Source organism: Capra hircus, unplaced genomic scaffold (genome assembly GCF_001704415.2).
Source record: "Capra hircus breed San Clemente unplaced genomic scaffold, ASM170441v1, whole genome shotgun sequence".
Lineage (NCBI taxonomy): Eukaryota > Metazoa > Chordata > Mammalia > Artiodactyla > Bovidae > Capra > Capra hircus.
The window spans coordinates 15,408-40,597 of record NW_017189852.1 but is presented as its reverse complement, the minus strand read 5'-3'; the positions used below and the strand labels follow the sequence as shown (position 1 = coordinate 40,597).

Here is a 25,190-nt window from a genome sequence, read left to right as displayed (position 1 = left end):
ACGACCCAGCAATCCTACTCGTAAGCATGTACCCTGAGGAAACAAAAACTGAAAAAGACACATGTACCCCCGTTGCTCATTGCAGCACTATTTATAATAGCTAGAACATGGATGCAACCTACATGTCCACTGACCGACAAATGGATAAAGAAGTTGTAGTACAAATATACAATGGACTACTACTCAGCTATAAAAAGGAACACATTTGAATCACTTCTAATGAGGTGGATGAACCTAGAGACGATTATACACAGTGAAGTAAGTCAGAAAGAGAAAATGTAAATATTGTGTACTGATGCATATATACGGAATCTAGAATGATGGTACTGATGAATTAATTTTCAGGGCAGCAATGGAGAAACATACATAGAGGACAGACCTAAGAACATGGCTGGGGAGAAGGGGAGGGAGAGGGTGAGACGTATGGAAACTTACAATACTATATGTAAAACAGATAGCCAATGGGAAATTGCTGCATGACTCAAACAGGGGCCTTGTGACAATCTAGAAGGGTGGGATGAGAAGCAAGTTGGGAAGGAGGGGACGTGGGTGTTCCTATGGCTGATTCTTGTTGATTTGTGACAGAAAACTACAAAATTCTGTAAAGAAATTATCCTTCAATTAAAAAAATAAATTTAAAAAGATCTTATCCAAAGTGGTGACCAATATTTTAAGATGCCCATGACAACTGTAACAACATAAACAAGTAACTTTGATATGTATTGGTGGGAAAGTTGCAGGCACTGCTTTTACTACTGTAAAGGTAATTTTACAATACTGATTTGCTGCCAGCATTCAGATTCTGGAGTAAAGCTAAAATTTCAGTTAGTAAAACTGAACTGATTTCCCTCCATCAAGTTCACAAATACCCCTGACTTCTACCCAGGGTTAAGAAGCCCTGCTTTCAGGGTGAGTTCTGGACATATTCAAGACACAGGGCTGGAAAGATTTAGAGAAAGGCAAGACCCTACTCAAGAATCCCCTCTACAGTGCAGATGGACACGCCAGGATGTTTCTTTCCTTGTTGTGTTTGTGGTGGTTGCTGGAGGTTCCTACTCAGAGCCTGTACATTTAGGATGGGTTGACGAGGTATTTGAAAACAAGTTCATCAACTCAAGTTCTGGTTTTCCTGACAGCAAACAGCTTCCGAGTCCTTATCAGATTGCCAGCTAACTAAAAGGTCAAAGTAAAAGAAGTTTTAAACCAAAATATGTTTCCTACTGTCTTCTACTATAATCACTGTTTTCTCAGCTACGTTTTTGTGCAGTTTTTTCCCTCTACTTTCACTGTGAACCATAACACACAGAAAATGCACAAAACATATAATGTTCATTCTTTTTGATGTGTAGTTCTCCACTGTGAATAAACCAGGATTTAACGATCCATCCTATAGCTAATGGGTGTTTGGGCTGTATTTAGTCTGGGGGTACTACAAATAGGCTGGTTAGAAACATTCAAGTACTCCTTTCTTAGTGGAACTAAACACACATGCAGCTTTAGTGGATAATTCCTAACAATTATCTAGCAGTTACACCATTATATGCTGCCTTTGGTATATACAAGGGTTCCAATGCTGCAAGTCCTTTCAGATACTTAGTATTGTTAATCTTTTTAGTTTTGGCTTGCATTTCTCTGAAGAGCAGCTTTTCATGTACTTACTGGGCATTCTCATATTTTCTTTTCCTTATTGATTTATAGCAGCTTTTTAAATATCATGGATACTATACATGTACAGATTATAAATATCTTTTCCCACTGTGATCTGCCATTTCATTTTTTTAAGGTGTCTTTTTTACTTATTTTAATGGTAAACTTGGTCTGAATAAACTGAAAAGCCACTGTCAGACGGGGATGTCCTCTAAAGTGGTGTCCTGAGGATGAGAAGCCCTCCAGCACTGACAGGTTTAGCCCAGACTGTTCCAGGCAAACTGGCTCCTCACTGCTCCCCCACCATTCCTCCTCAGGGCCTTTGCATTTGCTATTTCCTCTCCCTAGAATGTTCTTACCTAGATTAATACATGGATTCCCTCCCTCATCTCCTTCAGGTCTCTGCTCAAACATCACCTTAGTGAGACCTTCCATGGTAACCATCTTAAAAACTGCAAACTGCCAGACCCTAGAATTCTTGATCTCTTGTGTGCTATGTGCTAAGTCTCTTCATTTGTGTCTGACTTGTTATGACCCTATGGACTGTAGCCCACCAGGCTCCTCTGTCCATGGGATTCTCCAGGCAAGAATACTGGAGTGGGTTGCCAAGATCCAGGGGATCTTCCTGACCCAGGATCAAACCTGTGTCTCTTATGTCTTCTGTATCGGCAAGTGGGTTCTTTACCTCTAGCACCATCTGGGAAGCCCTTATCTCTTTACCTTGCTTTAAAATTTTTTCATACCCCAGGTTACTTTTACATATTATATACATATGGGTGGACATAGAGAGAGCAAGATAAATAATACGTGTATGTGTGGTTGGAAACTCCTGCATTTAGATTGTGAATTATTACCTCTTTCCTAAACTAGAAGCTCTGAGGGCCAGGGTATCTGCCTGTTTTGTTCCCTGCTCCATCTTCAAATCTAGAGCAATGCCCAGCACACAGCATGTATTCAATAAATGTTTACTGAGTACCTCAATGTGTAAAATCATTAAGGCAGTTCCTGGCACATAACAGCAGGAGTTTTAGTAAAGGTCTGCTGACTGAAATCTTACCAGTTGATGTAAAAATTTCAAAAAGTAAAATTTTACTCAGTTTTTTCTTAAAGGTGCTGTTTACTCAAATTCTTAGATTAAAAAGGCAAATTTACCTTCACGTGCTAAGACGAGCAATTCACTCCACTGTCTTCCACCTACCCAAGAAAAAGAAGAAAGACTCAGATATTTGGTTAAGCTTTTCTGCTCACTATACTTGGTTTTACCCATTGATTTTTATAGCTATTGGGAGTTAGGAAACAGAAGTTTGTCCCAGATACCACACAATTTGGGGCAGAAAGCAGCACACGAGGAGTGGGTCACTGTGGGCACTGAGTCCATGTTTTCAGACCTCAGAGATCTGCAGGGTGTAGCGCTGTGGAGTGGCCAGGGACTGGGGCAACATGTCCACTGTGCTCATGGGGCAGTCCTGGGGGCAGATCTCCTTGGCCAGCTGCCCCTTCTTCTTCAATGCGCAGGCCTCCTGGTAGGGTGGTGAGATGGGGGGCTGCGTGGGTGGTGTGTACTTGTATTCTGAGCCGTCCTCTAGCTGCAGGGACACACATTGGGAGGGATGGTGAGGACCTGGGAACAGAGGACAGCACCCCCCATCCAACCCACTGTTGGCAGGGCACTTACGTCCAGTGGGTAACTGCGGTCTGAATCATAGGCGCTCAGGTCCCCACAGGTCACAAATGGCACAATGATGCGGGTGGGGCCATCCAACTGGTTGAAATCTGGATCTGACAAGCAGGGATAGATGAGACAAGACAGGGCCAGGGTGTCTGGGGTCAGCTGTGACTCAGGCTGCACCCGAGATGGGTACGGAGGCCTCCCTCACATATCCACCAGCTACTCTTTACACTCCTGCACCAGAAATCCTTCATTTGGTTCAGATCACCTCCTCAGGGAAGCCCTCCATGATCACCCATTCTAAAACAGCCCTCCCCAACCTGCTTTTCTCCCACTGCACTTATAGCCACCTGCCATATGCTGCCTGGACTTTGTCTCACTCAAGCATGCTTGACACAAGAGCAGCCCTGTGCTTTTTCCCTCTAGGGGCCAGGCTGAAGGCCCTCACAGGACAAAATTCCCACACAGAGGTGGGGTTTCTACTTGGGGGTGTGACTGAGTCTTCCTAGGCTAGAAACTCCTTAGGCAGGTGGAGTGTCCCTTGGGGTAGGACTCAGAACTTTCACCAGGTCTAAGAGTCATCACTAGGGAACTAAGCCAAAGATCCTCCTAGATCAAAATATCCCTACAGGGGTGGAATTTCCAGAGGGTGGGGCTGAGGATCCTTTTGGGACAGCATTCCCTTAAGGGGCAGGGTTTCAGCCGCGCATGGGGCTAAGGGCCCTCCTGGGACATAAAATTTCACTGGCAGACAGACTCTCCCCAGGGATGGGGCCCAGGGCTCTCACCATAAGAGTGGTCCAGCAGGGGTTTGGTCAGGTCCGGCAGGAAGCCCTCAGGGGGGTCGTAACCCTTACAGACAGCAAAGGCCTCTACGGGGAGAAGGTGGAGTGAGGGGCAGCTGCTGCCTCCACTGCATGTGGGAGATGGGTCCCTGAGATTCGAAGCCCCTGCCCAGCCCCTCCACCCCACTGACCAATGCTGGAGTTCCGGCTGCTTCTGGGCTTGGCACAGAGCACGCTGGAGAAGAAGACACGCAGCTGGCTATAGATCAGTGTCACATCCCGGCCTCGGAAGATCTGCAGGGTGGGGAGGCAGAGATGGAGGCATGAGGATGACCTTTGGAGACTCCTCTCTACCCCCTACCAGGTTCCCTGAGACTTACCTTAGCCACAAAGCAGCCCCCTGGCTTCAAGACGTGTGTAGCAATGTTCAGAGCCTATGGGCAGGACAGATGGCTAAGGCTGAGGTAGAGCCAGCCAGGAGGGGGCCAAACTGAGGTAGGGACAGCCAGGGTTACTCACAGCTAGGAGGAGCTGGGCCTGCATATACTCATCAACATCGTGGAGGCCGGTTACTGTGGCAAGAGGAACAGCATTAGGGGGCCATACAGTCTAGCTATCTTCCTGTCCCAGAGAGGTTAGAGCGCTAAAAACATTTACCAAGCTCTCTTACTGCTAAGGTTCTGCATGCAAATGACTACATCTGCCAACTGGATGCATATTCTGAGCTCTTAACCCTAAGACACTAATTTTCAATCTCAAAACAATCTTAGGCACGAGTATTATTTCTTCTATCTCCAGTCCAGATTCAGATCAGAACGAACATCAGATGCAACACATCCAAAAACAAACTCTTGACCTTCTTGCCGGAACTTGCTCCTCCCATCATTTTCCCCATCTCACCCGATCCTTCCAGTTGTTCAAGCCAAAACTTTCAAGGTAGTTACCTTTGATACACACACCCCTTCCACTCTCTTCTCACACCCACATTTAAGCCATTAGCAAACTTTCTCAACTCTTTCAAAAGATCTCCTCTACTCGTCTCCACCACCATCGCCACTCACCTGGATGACTACAGCGGCCTCCCCTCCCCAGGTCTCAGCCCTCACACTGCTCACAGCAGCCAGAGGGATCCTGTCAAGACACACATCAGGCACGGCCTTCCTCTGCTCACAACCATCCCATGGCTTTCGCCATGCTCTTGTCTTAGTGAAGGAGCCAAAGACACCACTGTGGCCCAGAAAGATCCACCTGAGGATCTGATTCCCACCACCTCACTGACCTTACCTCCTACCACTCTCACACTTGCTTACTCTGAGCCAGCCACAGTGATCTCGCTCTTCACCCTCCTACCTCAAGTCCTTTGTATGTGCCAATCACCTTACCTGGATTGCTCTTTATCCAGATATGCCCTAGCCCACTCCCTTGCCTGCTTCTGGTCTCTATGCTAAAGGCAGTGAGGCCTTCTCCACTTTACTTAAAATTCCTCCAGGTATTCCCTCCCTCCCTCTCATTTTCATTATTTCCCCATGGTGCCTATCACTTTTTGACATGCTATACAGTTCAATCATTTGTTTCTTTTCTGTCTGCTCCCACTAGAACACCAGCTCTCTGAGGTCAGAGAATAGTAGAATTTTATTCATGTTATCCTCCCAACATGTATAACAGTGCCTGACACACAACAGATGCTCAGTAAATGTGCTGAATGGATAGATAGATGGCTGACTTAAAAAAAAAAAAAAGAAGTGAACAGTAACGGAACAGTTGCAGAGAGATGACAAAAGGTTGGACAAAACCAAAATAGTAGAAGGCAGAGAACAGGAAACAGGTAGGGAGAAGTTGCCAGATGTGGGAACAGCTGACAGTGCAGGGGAGAGGCAATAAAAGAAGCCGACAGAGGTGGGACATACAGAGAGGAACATGCAAACGACCCCCTGCCTGGCCGCCCAGTCCCTGCTGTTTACCATCAGGAGCCCCGTCACACACCACTAGGTCCGCGGGGCAGCCTTCAAAATGCTGGATGATCTCTTTGGCAGTGGACAGCTATGGAAGAGAGGGATGATGAGTGGCCCCACAGCACCCCCACCAAAGCCCTCTAAGCCCACCTGTCGTCAGCCCTGGCCCACAGCATCAGGTCAGCCAAATTCTCAGGCTTTGCCTGAGACTGGGCTCCATCGCTGGGAATATTTTTTGCTGTCTCCCTGTGATGACAACTCGCTGGCTCTGTTCCTCTGCTGTTATCCTCTCTTGGTTTCTCTCAGTTACTCTACCTTTGTCTGTCTTTCTTGGTCTCTTTGTCTTTTTCTTTCTTGCACTTTCTGCAAACCCCAGACTGGTGGCGGGGGGGGGCTTTGTCCAGGATACACACCAACACCCCCAGCCATGCTCTCACCTGGGTGATATCCCCCTGGATCTGTAACACACCTGGTAGTGGAGCCATAGCCTGAAGGTCCACAGCCACCACGTGGCCAGACCCTTGGCCCCTGTGGACAACATGGTCCATGTCAGCTCAGTTTTTACTCCTGGTCCACCCTCCAACCTAGTCTGCCCTCCCAGCCTCCCATCTGGGACTCCACACTCACCCAATCTTCTGACTCAGCACCTGGCTCCAGCTGCCTGGGGCCGCACACAGGTCAACTGCCCGCGTCACACCTGAGCACACACAGGAAGGTGCACTGGTCAGCTGCACCCACCTTTCCGACTGGGACCCTGCAAAGTTTACCCCTTTCCCCCAGGAAGCACCCAAGCACCCATATCTACCTGTTGCCCAGATGCCCAGCTCCTTTTGAGTACCTGCCATCTTCCTGACTGCCCCATGGACCCTCCAAGTCAGCCCACCTACCACACAGAGCTCTGTAGACCTAGCCCACTTGTCTATTCCCTTCACCCACCCTATCCCCAGTGAATTGCCCACCAAATGGGGACCTTGGAAGAGTTGAAATTCCTCGTCAAGTTGTAGCAGCTTGAAGGCACTGCGGGCACGCCAGCCATTCTCCTTGGCTAGGCGGTAGTAGACATCTCGCTTGTCCTTTGACGTCCGTCCCATCTTCCACGCTGTTTGCCCAGGGACCTGCCAATAGTAAGCTGATGCTGCCCCATATCAGTAAGTGTGTGAGTGGGCCATTACCTATCTCTGCGGGGCTGTGAGAACCACATGAACTAAACCAGGCTCATCTGATCTATGTGACAGCTCTCTCAACAGGTGGGGAGGTTGGAGCCCAGTCACTAACCCACTGAGCTCACCGAGCCTGAAGGATCCCATTACTGAGGCCTCAGGCTTCACTGATCACCCTATAGATTCCATTATTAAGCCAACAGACCCCCCAAAGTCCCACAAACCCAACACTTGTCACACAGATGATGTTACTGACCCTGTCCACCTCCCACTGCTGTCACTTATACTCCACATATTATACTCTGCAAGTCTCACTATCAACCCTTCTCTGCCCACCTCATCCCCAACATCTCACCACCACCCCCAGCTCTCCTCGCTACCCCTAGTCATAAAGCCCTACTAGGCCCCATTAATCCCCTGCTTTCACTCCATTACCCTCACACTACCTCACTGCATTCCCCACCTCCTTAATCTCTCTCCCCTGAAATGATTAGGCCCCCAATTATTCCTTTTGTTGTTTAGTCGCTAAGTCGTGTCCGACTCTTTTGTAACCCCATGGACCGTCGCCCGCCAGGCTCCTCTGTGCATGGGATTTTCCAGGCAAGAATACTGGAGTGGGGAACCAATCCCTTCTCCAGGGGATCTTCCTGACCCAGGGATCAAACCCACATCTCCTGCATTGCAGGCAGATTCTTTACTACTGAGTCACTTGGGAAGCCTGATAATTCTTTTATCACCCCCATTAATACCTGGAGGATCATGGTCTATTAGTTCCCCATTAAACTCTCAGTTACTATGATTTATCAGCCCACATTAGCTCGGCCCTCCAACTGATCCTTCACAGATCACTAGACCCTGTTAACTCTTCTTACCACATTCACCTTAATTCCTGATAATCATACATCAGTTCTCCATTCTCCCCTCACTGCCCATCTGTCTCCCCACCCAAAAATCAATTTATGATCACACCCAACAGCTTACTATTACCCTCTCTTTGCTCACTCTGTTCTCATTACTTCAATGATCATGTCATCATCACAAACTAAAATCCTTTGATCACAATACCCCTTTATCTTCCCATTCTCTCTTCTTTGATCACTACTCCATTAGTTCCTTGATCATGACTCTCACCTCTATTATTCCCTCCACAGCCTCGCCATTATCCTTTGAATCACTATGCTCCATCACTCTTTATTAACCCCTTGAATGTCATAACTCCATCCGTCCCCCAGGGATCACACTGCTACTTGCCTCCCATTATTTTCCAGTTGCCCATTCTACCATCGCCTCATTAATTAAAGAACACATCCCCACTGGCCCCCATGAACACATCGACTAAAGCACACCTATTAGCCCCCACTGATTCCCCAATAACACTTCCACCAGACCTCTACTATACCCACGCAGCCCACCAAACCTCTACACCTACCCACTAACAGCCCTCTGGCTACACCACCGGTCCCTCATTACCTCAAAGCCCAAGTCTCCACTGGGACCACAAGACCCCCTTCAAGGCGGCTCCGCCGGTATCTGGACCCCTGCGCCCCCGTCCCCCACTCCTAGCCCATCCCACAGGAGCGGTCCTATTCTCCAAACAAACGTTGGGTCTGGAGCCTACCCAATGCCAGCTGCCCAAACTACACAGTTGCGAACTTCCCTCCTTCCCTCACTGGCGGGACAGTGCAGGCATGCCTTAACTGTCTCAGTCGAGACCCAAGTCCTCCGCGCCCCAGGGCCTACCTCCAATTTTCGGAGTGGGGAGAAAAGGAACGAAGGAGGCCGGTTCGTGAGCAGCACAAGCCTCGGCGAGAGCGCAAACCGGTGAGAAGTCGTAGGTTTTCAGTTTGGGTTCTTAGTTGCTCCGAAAGTCTGTCGCGCATGCCTAACGGCCACCAGAGTGTGCCACGCCTGTCATCGTGGAATGCGGTGGCTCGCGCGAAGCCGGGACCGGACCTGAACTTACCACGTGAGTTCCGGCAACTCGAGCTGACGTAGCCGGTCTGGCGAATTGCCGTTCCCAACATGCAACGGGCTCTAGTAAAGCCGCCGAAGTCTCGCACGGCGAGGCCGAAATGTCGCGAGGCATGAGAACTGAGCGTGCTCTTTTGTTACAAGGCGAAAAATCGCCTTTTTCTCCGCTCCTCCCTTCTTGGACAACTGTATGTCTTGAGCCTGTGAACTACATTTCCCAAGATACTACGAGCACGCCGGCACTTACTTATTTTTCGCGTACCGTGAAGTGCAGTTACCTTTGGGGTGGTGAACTTGAGAGGAAGGAGAGTGCGTTACTTAAGTGCGCGGGCGCGCGAAAGCGACTGGTCTGCGATTTCAAATCTCACTTCCTCTAATTGATAGCTCATTCTGATTGTTACCTTCTCAGAACTTCAGTTTCTCTATCTGTAGAAAGGGGATAATAAATAGTACAGACTCCACCTAGAGTTACTGGGAAGATTAAATAGGTGCAGTTCAGCACACTAATTGTAATTCTGTGTTCTTCAAACACTTTTAACTCGGACCTAGGAAAAAAAAAAAGACTGCATCTGGACTCAGTGCACAAGCAAATATAGTAATGGAAACATTATAGCATTTACCGTGTGCCAGGCACTTTTCTGAGTGCTTTCAGTGATGTGCTGGTAAATGGTTAACAAGCATTTATTTAGGTGGAGCGGGAAAGGAAGCCCTGATTTCTAACATTTGCCAGTTTCCATGGTTTACATACTATTATCTTGTCAGATTTCAGCCTACCAAGGTGTAGTCACGGAACACAGAGTCTGGAAGAGATGCAGTAGTGCACCATGTCTGTTGTCTCCATTGTACAAATAAAATAAGGATAAATGCTCTCTCAGGAGCATAGAAATAATGAAATGTAGTAAAATAATAAGTGATGAATTTTGAGTATCACCTTTCAGAATTTAATTTAGTTGTAAGTTTATATAATTTCATGTTTAATAATAGCTGTTTCCCCCGTTTACAGATGAGGAAAAGGAGGATATGTATGTATGCATATTAGATATGTAAACACATGCCATTTACTATGTATATGGTGACATAGAAATATATAGTGATGTCTAATTTTTATTGGTATATAAATTATATATTAGTAAACAATACAATAAATATATGTATGCCATTATATGGAAATATAGAATATATTTTTGCATTTTGTATAGTATATGTACAATATATATATCATCATATAGATTTATATGCTGATATATATATATATAAAACTGCTGTATATATCTACTTACTAAAGTAACTGCACTAAATATAAATAAATAATGTTATGTCAGGTGGTAATAAAAGCTATGAAGAATAATAAAGGATGAAAGGAATGGAGAGTAACAGGGGTTGAATTGCTATTTTAGTATGGTCATCTAAGGCTTTCAGAGGAGGTGACATTTGAGCTGAGCTGGAAGGTGAGCACTTGCTACAAATATTTGGAGGAAGAGCATTCCAGGCAGAGGGAACGCCAAGTGCAAAGACCCTGAGGTGGGAATGAGCTTGGAGAGTATCCAAAGAACTGAACAACCAATTCATCATTCCTTAGAAATGTGAGCATTGCTAGGCAGGGGTTTCTTTTGTTTTGTTTGCTGTTGCCTCCCTGGCGCCTAGAATAGGGCTCAGCACACAGTGGGTATTCAATAGACGTTTGCTGAATTCACCCTTTTATTGCTTTGTTCCTTCACTCTTTCCCTAGTGGTGTGCTCTGCGTTTATGTGGGGCCCTGGGAGGAGGTGTAGACAGCCAGACACAGACCCTGGAGAGCCAGGGAGGAAGCCAGAGTTTGTCACTGGAGTTCAAGGGCATTGTGGGGGGCAGTGGGAACATGGCCCCCCTTCAGAGGTTAGCATGTGTGAGAAAGCAAGGGTTCAAGCTACCAGGCGCTGCTCCACAGAGAGGAGGAGGTGCCAGGCATTGGGGGCCCAGGTTTACCCTGTGGGACGCTTCCCACGTCCTGTTTTCTTGCCTCTAACAAAGAGGATGTTTAACTTTTTGCAAAGAAACTTGCTTCCTCCAGCAGGGCTGGGGGGATTGGGGGACAGGAGCCAAGCTCTGAACTCTCCAGGCTCTTCCCGAAGTGAGGTGTCCGCCTGCAACTCCCACCCAGCACCCCACTGAGTGTAAAGTTGTCCTCCCCTCAGCCTCCAGATAAGGTCAGAGAGGGGAGCTGCCAGGCCGGCCCTGTGCCGGAGGGCATCTTACCACGTGAGGGAAACGCGGGGCCAGGAGTGGGGGTGTCCAGGCGCAGGAGACCAGACACTGACTCAAGAAGCCTTGCTGTCCAGGGGCTGCTTTGAGGGACAGAAAAGTTGTCCATGGGGAGCCTGCCTGAAAGGAGAGATTAGAATCCTAAATCCAGCTCGGTGGGGGATTACTTTCACTGGCGGAGAAGAGTTTATTAATTCCTTTCACAGAGATGTTATTGAGCAATTACTGTATGTCAAGCATTGTTCTTAGCGCTTTATCTGTACTAATTCCTTCATTCTTCCCCATGGCCCTGAGTTAGGCAGTAGTTAGCCCCGTGAGGAGGCAATGGCACCCCACTCTAGTACTCTTGCCTGGAAAATCCCATGGGAGGAGCCTGGTGTGCTGCAGTCCATGGGGTCGCCTAGAGTAGGACACGACTGAGCGGCTTCGCTTTCACTTTTCACTTTCATGCATTGGAGAAGGAAATGGCAACCCACTCCAGTGTTCTTGCCTGGAGAATCCCAGGGACCGGGGGAGCCTGGTGGGCTGCCGTCCTTGGGGTTGCACAGAGTCGGACACGACTGAAGCGACTTAGCAGCAGCAGCAGCCCCGTGGGAAGCTTGACAGTGAGATTTTGAGACTTACTCCTGGCCACTCAGCTCCTAAGTGGCAGAGCTGGGAAAACTCAAGCTATTAACTGCTTTGCTCCATGGTTCCCTCCCCTGAAGGCTGCTGTGCAGTGATTTAATGAAAAGCAGGGGTCTGCTTAGAAGAACTGACAAGAACTTAAACCAACTTTTAATAGATTCGATAGGAATCCCAAATGTCACATGAGGGTCTGCTTTACTGAACCAACAAAAGCCTTAAATGACCCCTAGAAAGGGCCCTACTTTGATGAACGAATACCGCGTTCTTATCCCTGGCATAGCCTCAAGGCCTCAGTCAAGCTTAAAGACATCTGTTCCTTCTAAAGCAGGCTGCCTCCGCAGCCAGATTTCACTTTCCCTTTGTTTTTCCTCCTACCAGCATATGTGGAACACCTGCTATTTGCAGTGCCCTGAAACTTAGCTGAGTGATGGGGTGTAGAGCCGGATGAAGGCTTGCTCCTCCCCTAGAAGAGTTCACTAGGCAGAAATGAAAATAATAATGATGATAATATGACACTTGATAAGACGCATTTATCGACCTACCTCCTGCCATGTACCCGGGTGGCCCTGTGCTGGGCAATGTTTAAAGGCCAGGGTGGCCCTGGAAGGGGAGGGCAATGATCAGAGTAGGAAGCTGTTGCTGGGTGGTAATGGGTGAGGGCATCTGTTTTTTGTTCAAGTTTCACCAGTTCTTTGGACGGGATACTTCAGACTTTTCTTGAAATCTAGATACTGGCCTAGCCAGTCCCCATCCCCCTCCTCCTAGTCATTTGGGCCAAGGTCTCGGCTGACAGGTGTCTCTTTCCCTGGCTGGCCTGGGGCACAGGTGTGTAATGGCTCTTGGGGAGAAGAGGAGAGAGACTAGAGACAGTAGGCCCGAATAGACAGGGGAGTAGTGTGTGTGAGCGCATGCACGCACGCAGGTGTGTGAATACCCTGAGGGTATCTCAGCCGCCTATACATGGTCCTAGCCACAAACACATGTATGTGAGCTCCGCATGTGTCTTAGTATGTTACTTGCCTGGTTGTGTCTTGTGTCCACGGTTGCCTATCCAACTTGTGTTTCCTTTTTGGCAACTGTGTGTTGGTCCCATCTGCTTGTGCAGTTCATCTCTGTGGGGCTGTGTGTGTGTTCTCTGAGTGCTTCTATGTCTCCTTTGTAATGCTCATGGGTGAGAAGTCTGTCTCTTCTCTGTGTGTCTGTCTCTGATGTCTGTGTGTCTTTCTTCTCTATCACCATGTTTGTGTCTCTACTCGTGAGTGGCTGTAGGTGTGTATGCCCTATGTGTGCTTAGTCAATCAGTCGTGTCCAACTCTTTGCAACCCCATGGGCTGTAGCTCGTCAGGCTCCTCTGTCCATGAGGGTTCTCCAGACAAGAATACTGGAGTGTGTGTCCTAACGGTATTTCCTTTGGTGCAAGCAAATACTCCTTTGCTTCTTCTTCAAACAGTTCTAGGTGTATTTTCTGGATTTCCTCTTTGTAATGATAGTAAGTGTATTTTCTGCATCCCTGTTTCTCCTGTTTGTGCGCCTATATGTGTGTTCTCTGTGCACATCTTCCCTGACTTAATTTGTGTGAATAGTTGTGTATACACAGCTGTGTGCACCTGTTTTCCTGAGTGCAGTTGTGCATGTATCTGTGACTGTGGCTTCTCTGTCTCTACAATCGTGTCTGGCTGTGGGTGCCTCTCTCTGTGACCAGAGCTGTATGTGGTCACAGTTCATACACAAGTTCACATGCACAGAGATATCACTATAGAGGCTGAACCTGAATGTTGGCCTCCAGGGTTGTCTGAACCTGCAATCATGTGTGTGGGAGATGCTGGGACTATGTATAATGTTGTTGGTTACGTGGAATTTTATTTGTCTGTGTGCTCTGGCTCTGTGTGTGGCTGAGTCTGTGTGTGATTTGCCCATTGGGTCTCTTTCAAGTGGCTCGGAGTCTGTGGGTGACGATGATATCTGTGAGTCTGCAGTAGCAGTAAAGCAGTGTGAGCCTATTCCAGCATCCGTCTGTTATCTCCATGTGCAGCACTGAGGCTGTGGATGACGATGCTTATAAGACTAAGCCCCTCTGCACAGCTGCCCCATCGCCTTGGCTCTCCATGTGCAGTCTGTGTGTGTTTGAATCAGTCAGCCTGTGTTCTCTATATGTGGCTGTGAGTCTGCATGGGAGTTTGTGTACCTCTGTGGGTGCTGATGAGTCTGCCTCCATCTCTAAGCCCCTGGATGGGGCTGTGATCCCTGAGTGTTCGAGAGTCCCTCTCCTGCTAAGGGGAAGGAAACGCCCCATCCCTCACCCTCCTCCCGCTGCCAGTGGGGTGGAAGCCTCCAGGGTAGCTTTGAAGCCCTAGCCAGCCCCTGGCCTTTCCGGGAATTCTGTGCTCCCTGTGGGGGGCGGGCAGGTGGGTGGAGGGGCAAGGACAGAGGCTTCTTGTCCACCTGGGCCTCAAGCATCCCAGTCAAGTGGGGCCCCATGTATACCCGCCTGACTTCCTGCAGGAGACACATGCTTCGCCTGAAACAGACATGCCTGTCCCATGCCCGAATGGAGTCAACACACAGACCCCTATTTAAGAGAGACAGACAGACAGTGGGACTCCTCAGTTAGGGCGTGGACAGGCTCCACCCAACGCCTAGGCTGGGGTCCAGGAATTAAGGGCGTGCCTAATTTACAGACAGCCTGTATCCACACTCTCCACCCAGCTACAAATTCCCTCGGTGCTTCCCTCTGGGGACCCCCCAAGATCTAGGGTCCTTTCTCCATTGGGCTGTCTGTCTGAGGTCAGCCTGTGGTGGCCTGGCTGTGTCTCTCCCTGCACCTGTCCCACTGCTGTCCTCACATCTGTCTGCTCTTCTGCCTGAATCTGACTTTCTCTGCCTGTTGCCACCTGCCCCCCTATGTGTCTCTCAGCCTCAGCCACTTGCTCTGTCCCTTTGGGCCAGTGTGTCTGTTCCTAATCTCTGTTTGTGGATGTGTCTGGCTGTGTCCACCTGTCCATCTGCATTTGTCCAGGAGCTTGCATGCGCCTCTCCCTGCCCACCGTTTCTGAGTCTTTCTCCCCTTACTGCCCCGCTGCCTGTCACTCCCTCACACTCCCCGTGTCTTTCTATCCCTTCTTGTTTTCTGTCCTTGTGCTATTTCTTCTGCCTGCTCGTCTCTATTTGAGGTCATTTCTCTTCCTATCTCTGTCTCTCCTCCTGCCACCCGTTCCATTCTGCCATGTGTCTGACCTGAGTCAGTTCCGTCTGTCTGTCTTTTCCTCTCTCTAGATGTGGGTCTGTTCCCTTGATCTTTCAGTCCACCTCCACCGCCTGCCCGGGAAACCTCTGTTTACTTCAACGTGGGTTCAGATGAAGGGAGGCAACCCCTCTCTTTCTGCCACCCAGAACAAGAAGAGGGAAACTGAATTAAAGTTAAAACTCTACAGGGGAAAAAAAAAAAAAAAAAACGCGGGGCAGATGGAGCACCGGCAGTGCTGATTAGCCACCGACAAAACCTGAGGTGTTGATTGGTCAGAGGGCAGGCGAAGGCAGGGTCTGGCTGAGTGGGAGCCCTGCCGCCCAGTGGCGGGGTCCCAGAGCCCCAGTTCTGAGTTGCCGCTTCAAGAGCTGAGAGGAGCAGGGAGGTGAGGAGGGGGTGCTGGCCATCGAGGGGGCTCCTGAGATGCCAAGGCACGAACAGGGGTCCCGGGAGGGGGCTCAGGGGTTCCCTGGAGATTTTTTTAGTCCTAGTGAGGAATTAAATGGGAGGGGGAGTCCTTTTGGTACCCGGATCCCAGGAAATGAATCCAGGAGTGGGTGGGAGTCTTGAAAAGGTGTTCACACTTGACGATGGGGCTCCTTGATAACCTTCCCTGACCCACGGAGGGGATTCGGGGCTTGGGTAGGGGGTTTCCTGGAGGCAGTTTTAGTGATGATGGGGACCTTGAATGGGGTTTTCTGAGATACGGCATTCCCAGGAAGTGAGTTCAGGGATGGGGGTTTCTTTAGAGACACTCTGTCCAGAAAAGGGGGACTCCAAGCTTGCATGGGGATTGCAGGGACACCCCACCCCAGGAAACACATCAGGCACTGGGAGTGGGTTTTTGATGACTGTCTGAGGGACCTCTTTTCACGAGGGGAAATTAGGGCTCAGGTGAGGTTCCTGAGACACCCCAAGTCCAGAAACAATCTCAAGCCTGGAAGTGTCTCTAAAGTGACTTCTACTAAAATAGGGGTGTATAAGACTTGACAAAGGTCCTGGAGAATACCTCTCTAGTCCCTAGGAGGGGAATTAATTGGGAGTCCCCGGGTCACTTCTATCCCTGGAAGGGAGTTCAGTTTGGAGAATTGCCTTTGGCCTCTAGCGAGGATATTCAGAGTTGTGGCAGAGAGCAGTTTGCCGTGTCCTGTCCCCGGCGGGGCTGGGGTCGCCGAGCCTGCCCCCCACCCCATCCCCAGCCCCTTCAACAGGTTGCATCAGCTCTTGCTCAGGCTGGCGGCCCAGGCGGGGAGGAGGGGGGTAGGGGGCGTTAGGAGGGGTGGGGCAGTTGGGTCGACACGTGTCCCTGTAAGGAGTGAGAGGCCTAACCACACGGTGAGGGTGGAGGGAAGGGGGAGGTGCTCAGGGGACCGGGGAAGGAGAGAAATCGAGAGCAAGAGAGAGTGAGTCTGGGGTCTGAGAGGAGAGGCTGTCCCCACTCCAGATGGCTATCTCGTCTGCTGAGGGGTCGGTAGCTCTCATTCTGTCTCTGTCCCTACCCCTTTATCTCTGGTTGCCTTCTTTTTTCTCCGTGTCTCAATGAGTAAACTGTTGGCGTCTCCCTCTCTGATTCCCTTCTGTCTCTCTCCCATCTCTTTCTCCCTCGGCCTCTCCCTCTTGTCTCCAATCCTCTCCACTTTCCTTCCTATCTCTCTCATCCCTCTGTCCCTGTTCCCCTCGCCTCATCTGTGTTTCTGTTTCTGTATCTGTCCATCGCCATCAGAGCCCCAGTCCCCTTCATCTAGGTCGCCCCACTTTGTAAGCCGCCCTGCTCCATAACTGACCACCTCACCTCATTTCTCTGCCCACAGGATGGAACTGCAGGATCCAAAGATGAACGGAGCCCTCCCTGGAAGTGCTGTGGAGTGAGTCAGGGGCCCAAGCGGTCAAGGTCAGAGGTCCGAATTACCTTCTCATCACCTCCTTAATTTCTCTGCCTATTCTACCTGCAGGCAGGAGCATGAGGGCTTCCTGCCCAGCCATAGTCCTTCTCCTGGGAGGAAACCGGCCCAGTTCATGGATGTGAGTGACCCCACAGGACCCATCCCAGTTGTATCTTGCCCAGCTCAGCCCCTCCCCTACTGCTCTCTCTTCCCCAGCTCTTCCCTTCTGCTGTTTTGCCTCTGGTCTCTGCCCCACCCTCCCCTGTTCCTCTCTACTTCCAGCTGCTCCCCTCTAGAATCTCCCTTCCCCGCTCTCCCTTTCCCAGCTTCTTCCTATCTTCAAATTCTTTTCCTTCTTCTGATGGCCCTTCCTGGGTTTCTCCCTGCCCCCATCATTTCTTCCCTAGCCTTTCCCAAGGCCCCAGCACTGGTCTCCATCCCTAGTCTCCTTACCTGGTCCCCTCCCCATGTTCCCTGGGCCTTGCCCCTTACCAGCAGTTCGAGGGGAAGACATCGTTTGGAATGTCAGTGTTCAACCTCAGCAACGCCATCATGGGCAGCGGCATCCTGGGGCTGGCCTATGCCATGGCCCACACGGGGATCCTCCTCTTCCTGTGAGTTCTAGGCAGTCTGGGGTGGGGGCTGGGTGTTGTGGGGCCAGCCGGGAGGCCTGGAGGCCAAGTCCGAGCAGTGCCATCTGCCATAGGGCTTTGTTGCTGTGCATCGCTCTTCTGTCTTCGTACTCCATCCATCTCCTGCTGACCTGTGCTGGTGTTGTAGGTGAGACCCAGAGCTCACCTAGACCTTGGCCTCCAGACCCAAGACCGACCCCTCAGAACTTGGATCCAGAACCCCAGACACCACACTCAACTCTCTGGGCTCCAGACCCCAGACTGTACCCTGGGTCTCATACCTTATCTGGGCTCCCAGATTCTCAAGCCCCAATCCTCAGCCCTCGGTCTGACCATCAGAGCCTGTTGCTCAGACTCTCCCTACTCCCAGACCACTCCACTCCACCCTCAGTCTCCGGCTTACTTAGCAAGGAAGCCAGCCCCACAACCCAAGACTACCCCCCCAGCTCCCAAGCTACCACAGCCCCAGATCTCAGACTTCATTCCTACCATGGCTTCAGTGAAGTGAAGCCATGGTAGGACCCCCAAGACCCCTCACTACCCATGTCTGGCCCCCAACCTTTTCCCTGGCCACAGATCCTACCTGACAGACTCCAGTCCCAAGCCCAATCCTAACTGCCTAACCCTCACCTTCAGCTCCGAGCAATGAGACCCAATCAGCCCAAGCCCCAGCTCCCTAGCTCCCAGGCTCTGGCCCTGGGAGGCTCTCCCACCTCTGGCCTGGCCTCCTGGACCCACAACCTGTCCCTTTCTGGTCCCCTCCCCTCCAGGCATCCGAGCCTATGAACAGCTGGGACAGAGGGCACTGGGGCCTGCAGGGAAAGTAGTGGTGGCGGCGGTCATCTGTCTGCACAATGTTGGGGGTGAGGACTCTGAGAGGTGGGGGTCAGCTTGGGGGGAGAGGGTGGGCTGAGGTGGGCTTCCCCAGGCTGGGGTGGGAGGGAGATGAGGGGAATGCTTCTGCTTATACCTGCCCCCACCTGCACCAGCCATGTCCAGTTACCTGTTCATCATCAAATCCGAACTTCCCCTGGTTATCGCCACTTTCCTGGACATGGACCCTGAGGGGTGAGTGTGCAACACCCCTTGGCTCTAACCCACAGGCCACTGATTCTGCCTGTGGGGTCCGGCTGCTAGCTTCAACTCTATGTCCAGCTGACTCCCAACTCTTCTATTTTTGAGGCTGTTGGGCAGGCCGGTTTGGGCAGACTGTGATTCCTGTGTACTGTGATGCTAGCAGTATGTGTGACTGTTGCTCTGGCTAGTGGAGTCCAGTAACACCACATGTTGATTTTTGTGACTGTTCTGGCTGACTCCATGTGTCCAGTGTACTTTCATGTTGACCCTGTGGCTACACCTATCCAGTAGACCTAAATCCTGTCCATGGGTTTGATTCTGTGACTCTTGTACTGGCAGATTCTCTGGCCATCTGTATGCTAGCTGACTATAGCTGTGTCCTATATACTGTGACTCCAACCATGTGTGTTTGACATTTGCTTACTCTGACTTTCTCTGTCCGGTGGATTCTGTTTGATTCTGGGTCCGTTGGCCTGCTGAATCTGTCTAGGTGTAAGTGTATGGTCCCTGACTCCAGCAGAGTATGTGCACGTGTTTGTGCAGTGTACCGTGGCACCAGCTATGTATACATGTGTGTGCCTGCTCAGTCACTCAGTCGTGTTGGACTCTGTGACCTCGTGCACTGTAGCTTATTAGGGCTCTTCTGTTTGTGGAATTTTCCAGGCGAGAATACTGGAGTGGCTTGCTGTTTCCTACTCCAACGTATAAATGATTTGTGTTTAACTCTTTGTGTTTAACTTGGTTACCATTGTTCTGGCAAATTCTTTCTGGCTGTTTGTGTGTGAGCCTCAACTGTGACTATATATGTTTTCTGTATTATGGTTCCAACCATGTATGTTTGCCTTTTCTGAGTATACATCCAGCCAATTGTGTGTTTAATTCTGCATCCGTCTGTTGGCTGAATCTTTTCAGTTGTTTGTATGTGACAGCTCATTCCGGGTACCCTCTTAGATCTTTGGTTTGATCCTGAAGCCATTCAGGTAGCTAACAGTCTATGTGACTAGATGTGTCTCATTATTATAATTAGCTCCCACTGCATATATGACCAGTGGTGCTTTGCTTATTTGTAACTGTGTGTCTAGTAGGAAGAGAATATGTGAATGCCTGGAACATATTAAGCACTATTTAATAAAATTCTTTGAAGAAATGAACAATTGTTCAGCCAATTCTGTATTAACAGACTATCCTGCCTGGACACCTCCCTCCAATATCTGTACAGATCCCTCTCTTTCTTTGAGCTTGGTTCCAACAGCATGGCCAGCTGGCTAATTCTGTTTCAATTTCTATCTTTGACTCTGGCCAAATCAGCTCAACTACTTTCAAGTGCTCAACAAAACTTGAGTTGTTCAAACAATCACACATATTTGTTTCTGACTTTTTGTCGCGTCTGCTGATCATCGAGAGATCATCAGACTGCTGTTCTACCTGTTAGACATATCAGGGTCATGACTCACTCTGTGTCTGGTACCTTGTGTTGGACACTGCGAATCTGGCTGTTGTGGGCTGTTGTGTGCCCATTTGACTATACATCCACTTGAGGTCTGATGACATAGTTTGTCCAGCTATGTGTGTGTTCCCAGCTATATCCCTCTGATAGTGTGTGGCTGATAGTCTGATAATCTGTCTGGCTGTTTCTGTCATTCCTGTTGTGCCATTTGTCCCTGTAACTACCTGGAGGGGTCAGCTCATCTCTCCTGACTGTGTGCAGAAACCTGTCTGGCTGTCTTCTATGAGTGTCTGCTTGACAGTTTTCTTTGGTAGGCAGTTAGTCACTGTGTTTGCCTGTCTCCTTAGGGACTGGTTCTTGAAGGGAAACCTCCTTATCATCATTGTCAGTGTTTTAATCATCCTGCCACTGGCCCTCATGAGACACTTGGGTAAGAGGCTTCCTGCCTTGGTCATTTGCATGATGGAATTAAAGAAGGGGAGCCAGATTCAAAGAATCTCAATTTTCAAGGGCTGTGGAATACCAGGGGAGAGCTTGTTTTGTGTGGGTTTTAACAGATGAATAGGAGTTTTTCAAGTGTTGGGAGGCTGGTCCAGGTGGAAGTTTGTGCAAAGTGTGGCAAAATTGGGGTGAGGGGGCCTTGAATTGAAGGTCAGACTAGGGGGTTGATATTTGCTTGGGGGGGGTTCCCTTGATTTCTGAGACTCTGTATATTGCCCCTTGCAGGCTACCTGGGATATACCAGTGGTCTCTCTCTGACCTGTATGCTGTTTTTCCTCATTTCGGTGAGTCTGAGGGAGAAGGACATGCAAAAGTACAGAAAGGGTTTGGGGCATTGGGACATAGCCTTCCCCATGACCTCACTTCCCCACCCTCCCTCCTCCAGGTCATCTATAAGAAGTTCCAGCTTGGCTGCACTGTAGGCCACAATGAAACAGCAGTGGAGAGCAAGAGCTCCCCAAGCCTTCCCATCCAGGGGCTCAACACAAGCTGTGAGGCCCAGATGTTCACAGCTGACTCACAGGTTGGTGTGCTGGCATATGTCTATGCCTTGCACTGTACGCAGGTCCTCTGGTTTTGTCCCACACTGCACTCTGCTTAGAGTGGAGCCAGGTATTGGACATCAGGGGCTTCCATGTGTCTGATGTGGAAGGCACTGGTGGGGCTGGGGGGGGCTGGGGAGGAGAAGATGGAACCCTTATACTCTAATCTCTTGTACTTGGACCATTCCCTCAGATGTTCTACACAGTGCCCATTATGGCTTTTGCCTTTGTCTGCCACCCTGAAGTGCTGCCCATCTACACAGAACTCTGCCGGTGAGTGGGCAGGCAAGTGGGCATGGGTGATAGGGCAGCCGGTGGGGTGATAGTCATAATGTCTATCATAGTCTTGGTACTGTACAGCTCGATTGTGGCCAGATTGTGCCAAGGGAGGGGTTTGAGGTGGCCAGGAGGCCTTGGGGATGCAACACAGTGACTGTTTACTAATTGGGGCTTAAGTATTCTACCCTGTTAACGTCCAATACAAGTGTGAATGGACAAATGGAGAGGCTGAGATCAGATGAAGGGGTGGCATATGTGGATGGGATGGGGAGAGGGGGAAGGTCAGATGGAGAGGGATATGGATGTGCAAAGAAAGGGCAGGGATGATATGATGATGGGAGGAATGTATGAATGATCAATCAGGGAGACAGTGTGGATAATCAGAATGGAGGGAGAGACTGTGACAGTCAGATGAAAAAGAGAGACAGAGATGGGCAAAGAAATAGGCAGAGTTGGTTATATGGGGTGAGAGGGATGGATAGAGAAGGGAAGCATGGCTAATACAGGGGAGGCAGAGATGGGCATCCCAGTGTGTACCAGCTGAGCATCAGCTCTGGGAAGACTCTAGAGGATGGGGGCTGGTTCTGAGGGGCCTGGACCAAGTCCATGGGTCTGGACATGACAGTTCTATGACCTCTATACCTCAGGCCCTCCAAGCGCAGAATGCAGGCTGTGGCCAACGTGTCCATTGGGGCCATGTTCTGCATGTATGGGCTCACGGCGACCTTTGGATACCTCACCTTCTACAGTGAGTGGGGCTGGGGCCAGGGTTGGGTAGAGAGCTAGGGTGGGGACTGGGTGATGACTAGGCAGGAGCCTCAGCACTTTCCCTGCATGTTTTCAGACCCCTCGGTTTCCAAAGGGACTATACACACCCTGCATGGAGATTTTGCCACTGTCTGTGTGTGAGTGTGTATGTGTGTGCACACATATATGTTTCTGGGACACTGGTCCTGGTGCTCCAATCACATCCCATCTCCTGTGTCCCATGTCCCAGGCAGCGTGGAGGCGGAGATGCTGCACATGTACAGCCAGCATGACCTGCTCATCCTCTGTGTGCGTCTAGCGGTGCTGCTCGCTGTGACTCTCACGGTGCCAGTCGTGCTGTTCCCTGTATGTTGGGGGTGAGGGTGGGCCTACAGGGTGGAGGGGCGTGGATGGATGGGAAGAGGGTGTAGGCAGGAATGTTTGGATGGAGGGTGGAGGTAGGAGTGGATGGATGGATGGATAGAGGAGGCTGGGATGGACAGACGGGGAAGATAGAGTTGTCAGATGGACAGAGAGGGCTAAAATAGATGGTCAGACACAAGGGGGACATCAATGGCAGAATATAAAGAATCAGAAGAACAGGGCTGGTCATTTCGAGGGAGGAGGCACAGATGTCTGACTAGACAGAAGAGGGAAGCAGGAGTAGATAGAGGGTAGAAGCATAGGTAGATGGATATTCAAGATGAAGAAATAGGGATGGACAGATAAAAGATGGAGACAGAAGTAGTGAGGTGTAGGAGGGACAAGGCTCCCTGATGGAGAGGTTGGCTGAGCAGACAGAGGAGGGAGATGGAAGTCATCAGATGAGGAGAGAGGGGCAGGGACCTCACGGTGGAAGGAAATGTGGGTGGTCAGGAAGGAAGAGGCAGACATAGTTGGATAGAAGAGGACAAGATTTCAGACAGTGAGTGGAAGCATAGGTGGATGATCACCCAGAAGGGTCACGGACTGTCAAGCAGAAGGGATTCAGGATGCTCATTTAGAAGGTGGAGGCACAGATGGATGGTCAGACAGAGTGGAGGTAGAGTCAGATGGAGGAGAAATCAGGGGTCTCAGACTATGGGTGGTGTTAGAGACAGATAAATACATAGAAGGGGAGGCAGTGCTTAAGCCCTGACCCTCATCCTACTGTACTCTGGTCACAGATCCGCCGGGCTCTGCAGCAGCTACTTTTTCCAAGCAAGGCCTTCAGCTGGCCACGCCATGTGGCCATAGCACTGATCCTGCTTGTCTTGGTCAATGTTCTCGTCATCTGTGTGCCAACCATCCGGGATATTTTTGGGGTTATCGGTTTGTATCCCCAGCCCTAGTTCCAGACCCCACCTAATATGGGCCTTGTACCCCAATCTTACATTGCTTCTTTCCTTCCTGCTTGTTCTTCAGGGTCTACCTCAGCCCCCAGCCTCATTTTCATCCTTCCCAGCATTTTCTACCTCCGCATTGTGCCCTCTGAGGTGGAGCCCCTCTACTCCTGGCCCAAGATCCAGGTGAGCATTCCAGGGAAGGGCTGGGGAAAGAGGGAGCATTCTGAGGAGGGAGCATTCAAGGGTGGCTAAAAGTTGAAGGAACATCTTCAAGAGGGGGCTTGGAGGAGAGAGGGCAGACGGTCTAGAAGGATGAAGAAGATTGTCATAGGAAGAAGCTGAGCAGATAGAGCACAAGAAGGGTTTGAGAAGATAGCAAGCACTTTAAGAAGGGGCTGGCATGGAGGAAGCATTCTTCAGACAGATGGAAGGAGCACTATCAGGAGAAGTTTGGAACATTTTCAAGGAAGATGGGGGAGAGTACTCCCTGAAGAATTCTAGGAAGATGGAGGGAGGAGTCACAGGAAGGGGTTGGTTTTAAAGGAGAGAGAGCAGAAAAGGAGGATCAGGAATGAATGCGACACTCCCTGGAGGGGATGGAGGAGCTTGGGTGTAGGTACACACCCAGCCCCATCTTTTTTCCCTCTCACCCACAGGCTCTGTGTTTTGGTGTCTTGGGGGTCCTCTTCATGGCGATCAGCCTAGGTTTCATGTTTGCCAACTGGGCCACAGGCCAGAGCCATGTATCTGGACACTGACCAAGCCCTGCTTCACCTGGGCCCCAGTGTGCATCCACCTGTGCACATGGAGGGAGATGGACTGCTCTCCTGGTTCCCATCAACATGGCCACAGGCTGAAGAGTGGTTCACTCCCTTCTTCCTCAGGGGATGCCAAGCTCAGATCATGACTCTAACCCCAACCCCACCCCTATAGGAGGAGGAGGAGGAGGCTCGGTCCTCGGGGAATCCCTGCCCAGTCCAGTCTTTTCTGCCTCCTCCTTGTAGAAGCTGTTTGTCAGGATCACCGTTGAGCTAAAGGGGAAGAATAAAGACGCTAAATTGCAACTCTAGCATCAGTATTTCATTTCTTTCTGGGACTTCTTAGGGGAGCCTTCCCAGGTTCACACGGGTAAACGGACAGGAGGACTGTAGTGGCTGTTCACCCACTTCTCTGCCCTTCAGTAGCTAGCTACAAAACTCGCATAGATCCCTTCACTGGCTCACTCAGGAAACATCTCCCAGAGCCTACTGGCAACCAGGTGCTGTCCTAGGTGCTGGGGATGTAGCAGCAGATCAAGCAGACAATAATCCCTGAAGTTGCACAAGAAAGGGCAAAATATGACCTGCCAGCCAAATTCAGCCCACTGCCTTTTTGTTTATCCCCCAAGCTAAGAATGGTTTACACATTTCAAAGTGATTGGAAAAAAATCAAAAAAAGAATTTGTGACAGTTGAAAATTAAC

General features: G+C 50.0%; 2 protein-coding genes across 9 annotated transcripts; one reads left to right on the top strand and one right to left on the bottom strand.

Annotated features, from left to right (window-relative positions):
• Positions 1–267: 267 nt before the first annotated feature.
• On the bottom strand, positions 268–9,224 carry FTSJ1 (FtsJ RNA methyltransferase homolog 1 (E. coli)). Of its 7 annotated transcripts, none has more exons than XM_013976467.2 (13): positions 8,954–9,224; positions 7,024–7,182; positions 6,681–6,750; positions 6,491–6,581; positions 6,063–6,141; positions 4,621–4,673; positions 4,482–4,535; positions 4,293–4,395; positions 4,105–4,188; positions 3,323–3,420; positions 3,036–3,233; positions 2,800–2,841; positions 268–1,173 (listed from the first exon to the last, which is right to left on the bottom strand). In XM_013976467.2, the coding sequence occupies exons 2-12, from the start codon at positions 7,142–7,144 to the stop codon at positions 2,809–2,811; spliced, it is 984 nt and encodes a 327-aa protein (XP_013831921.1). In that variant the 5' UTR covers positions 7,145–7,182; positions 8,954–9,224; the 3' UTR covers positions 268–1,173; positions 2,800–2,808. The 7 variants fall into 7 exon arrangements, with proteins under 7 accessions (XP_013831921.1, XP_013831920.1, XP_005700851.1 ...); XM_013976466.2 differs by having other exon boundaries at positions 3,323–3,426; positions 7,024–7,188; positions 8,954–9,221; XM_005700794.3 differs by having other exon boundaries at positions 3,323–3,426; positions 7,024–7,168; positions 8,954–9,221.
• A 6,390-nt stretch (positions 9,225–15,614) lies between these two features.
• Positions 15,615–24,798, top strand: SLC38A5 (solute carrier family 38 member 5). Of its 2 annotated transcripts, none has more exons than XM_013976440.1 (16): positions 15,615–15,681; positions 17,108–17,161; positions 17,249–17,318; positions 17,678–17,793; positions 17,886–17,959; positions 18,582–18,674; positions 18,801–18,879; positions 20,683–20,765; positions 21,062–21,120; positions 21,222–21,359; positions 21,572–21,651; positions 22,305–22,405; positions 22,655–22,770; positions 23,571–23,715; positions 23,809–23,912; positions 24,386–24,798. In XM_013976440.1, exons 2-16 carry the CDS (start codon positions 17,109–17,111, stop codon positions 24,485–24,487), a joined length of 1,413 nt encoding a protein of 470 aa, XP_013831894.1. In that variant the 5' UTR covers positions 15,615–15,681; position 17,108; the 3' UTR covers positions 24,488–24,798. The 2 variants fall into 2 exon arrangements, with proteins under 2 accessions (XP_013831894.1, XP_017900369.1); XM_018044880.1 differs by having other exon boundaries at positions 15,633–15,681; positions 17,675–17,793.
• The last annotated feature ends 392 nt before the right edge of the window (positions 24,799–25,190 follow it).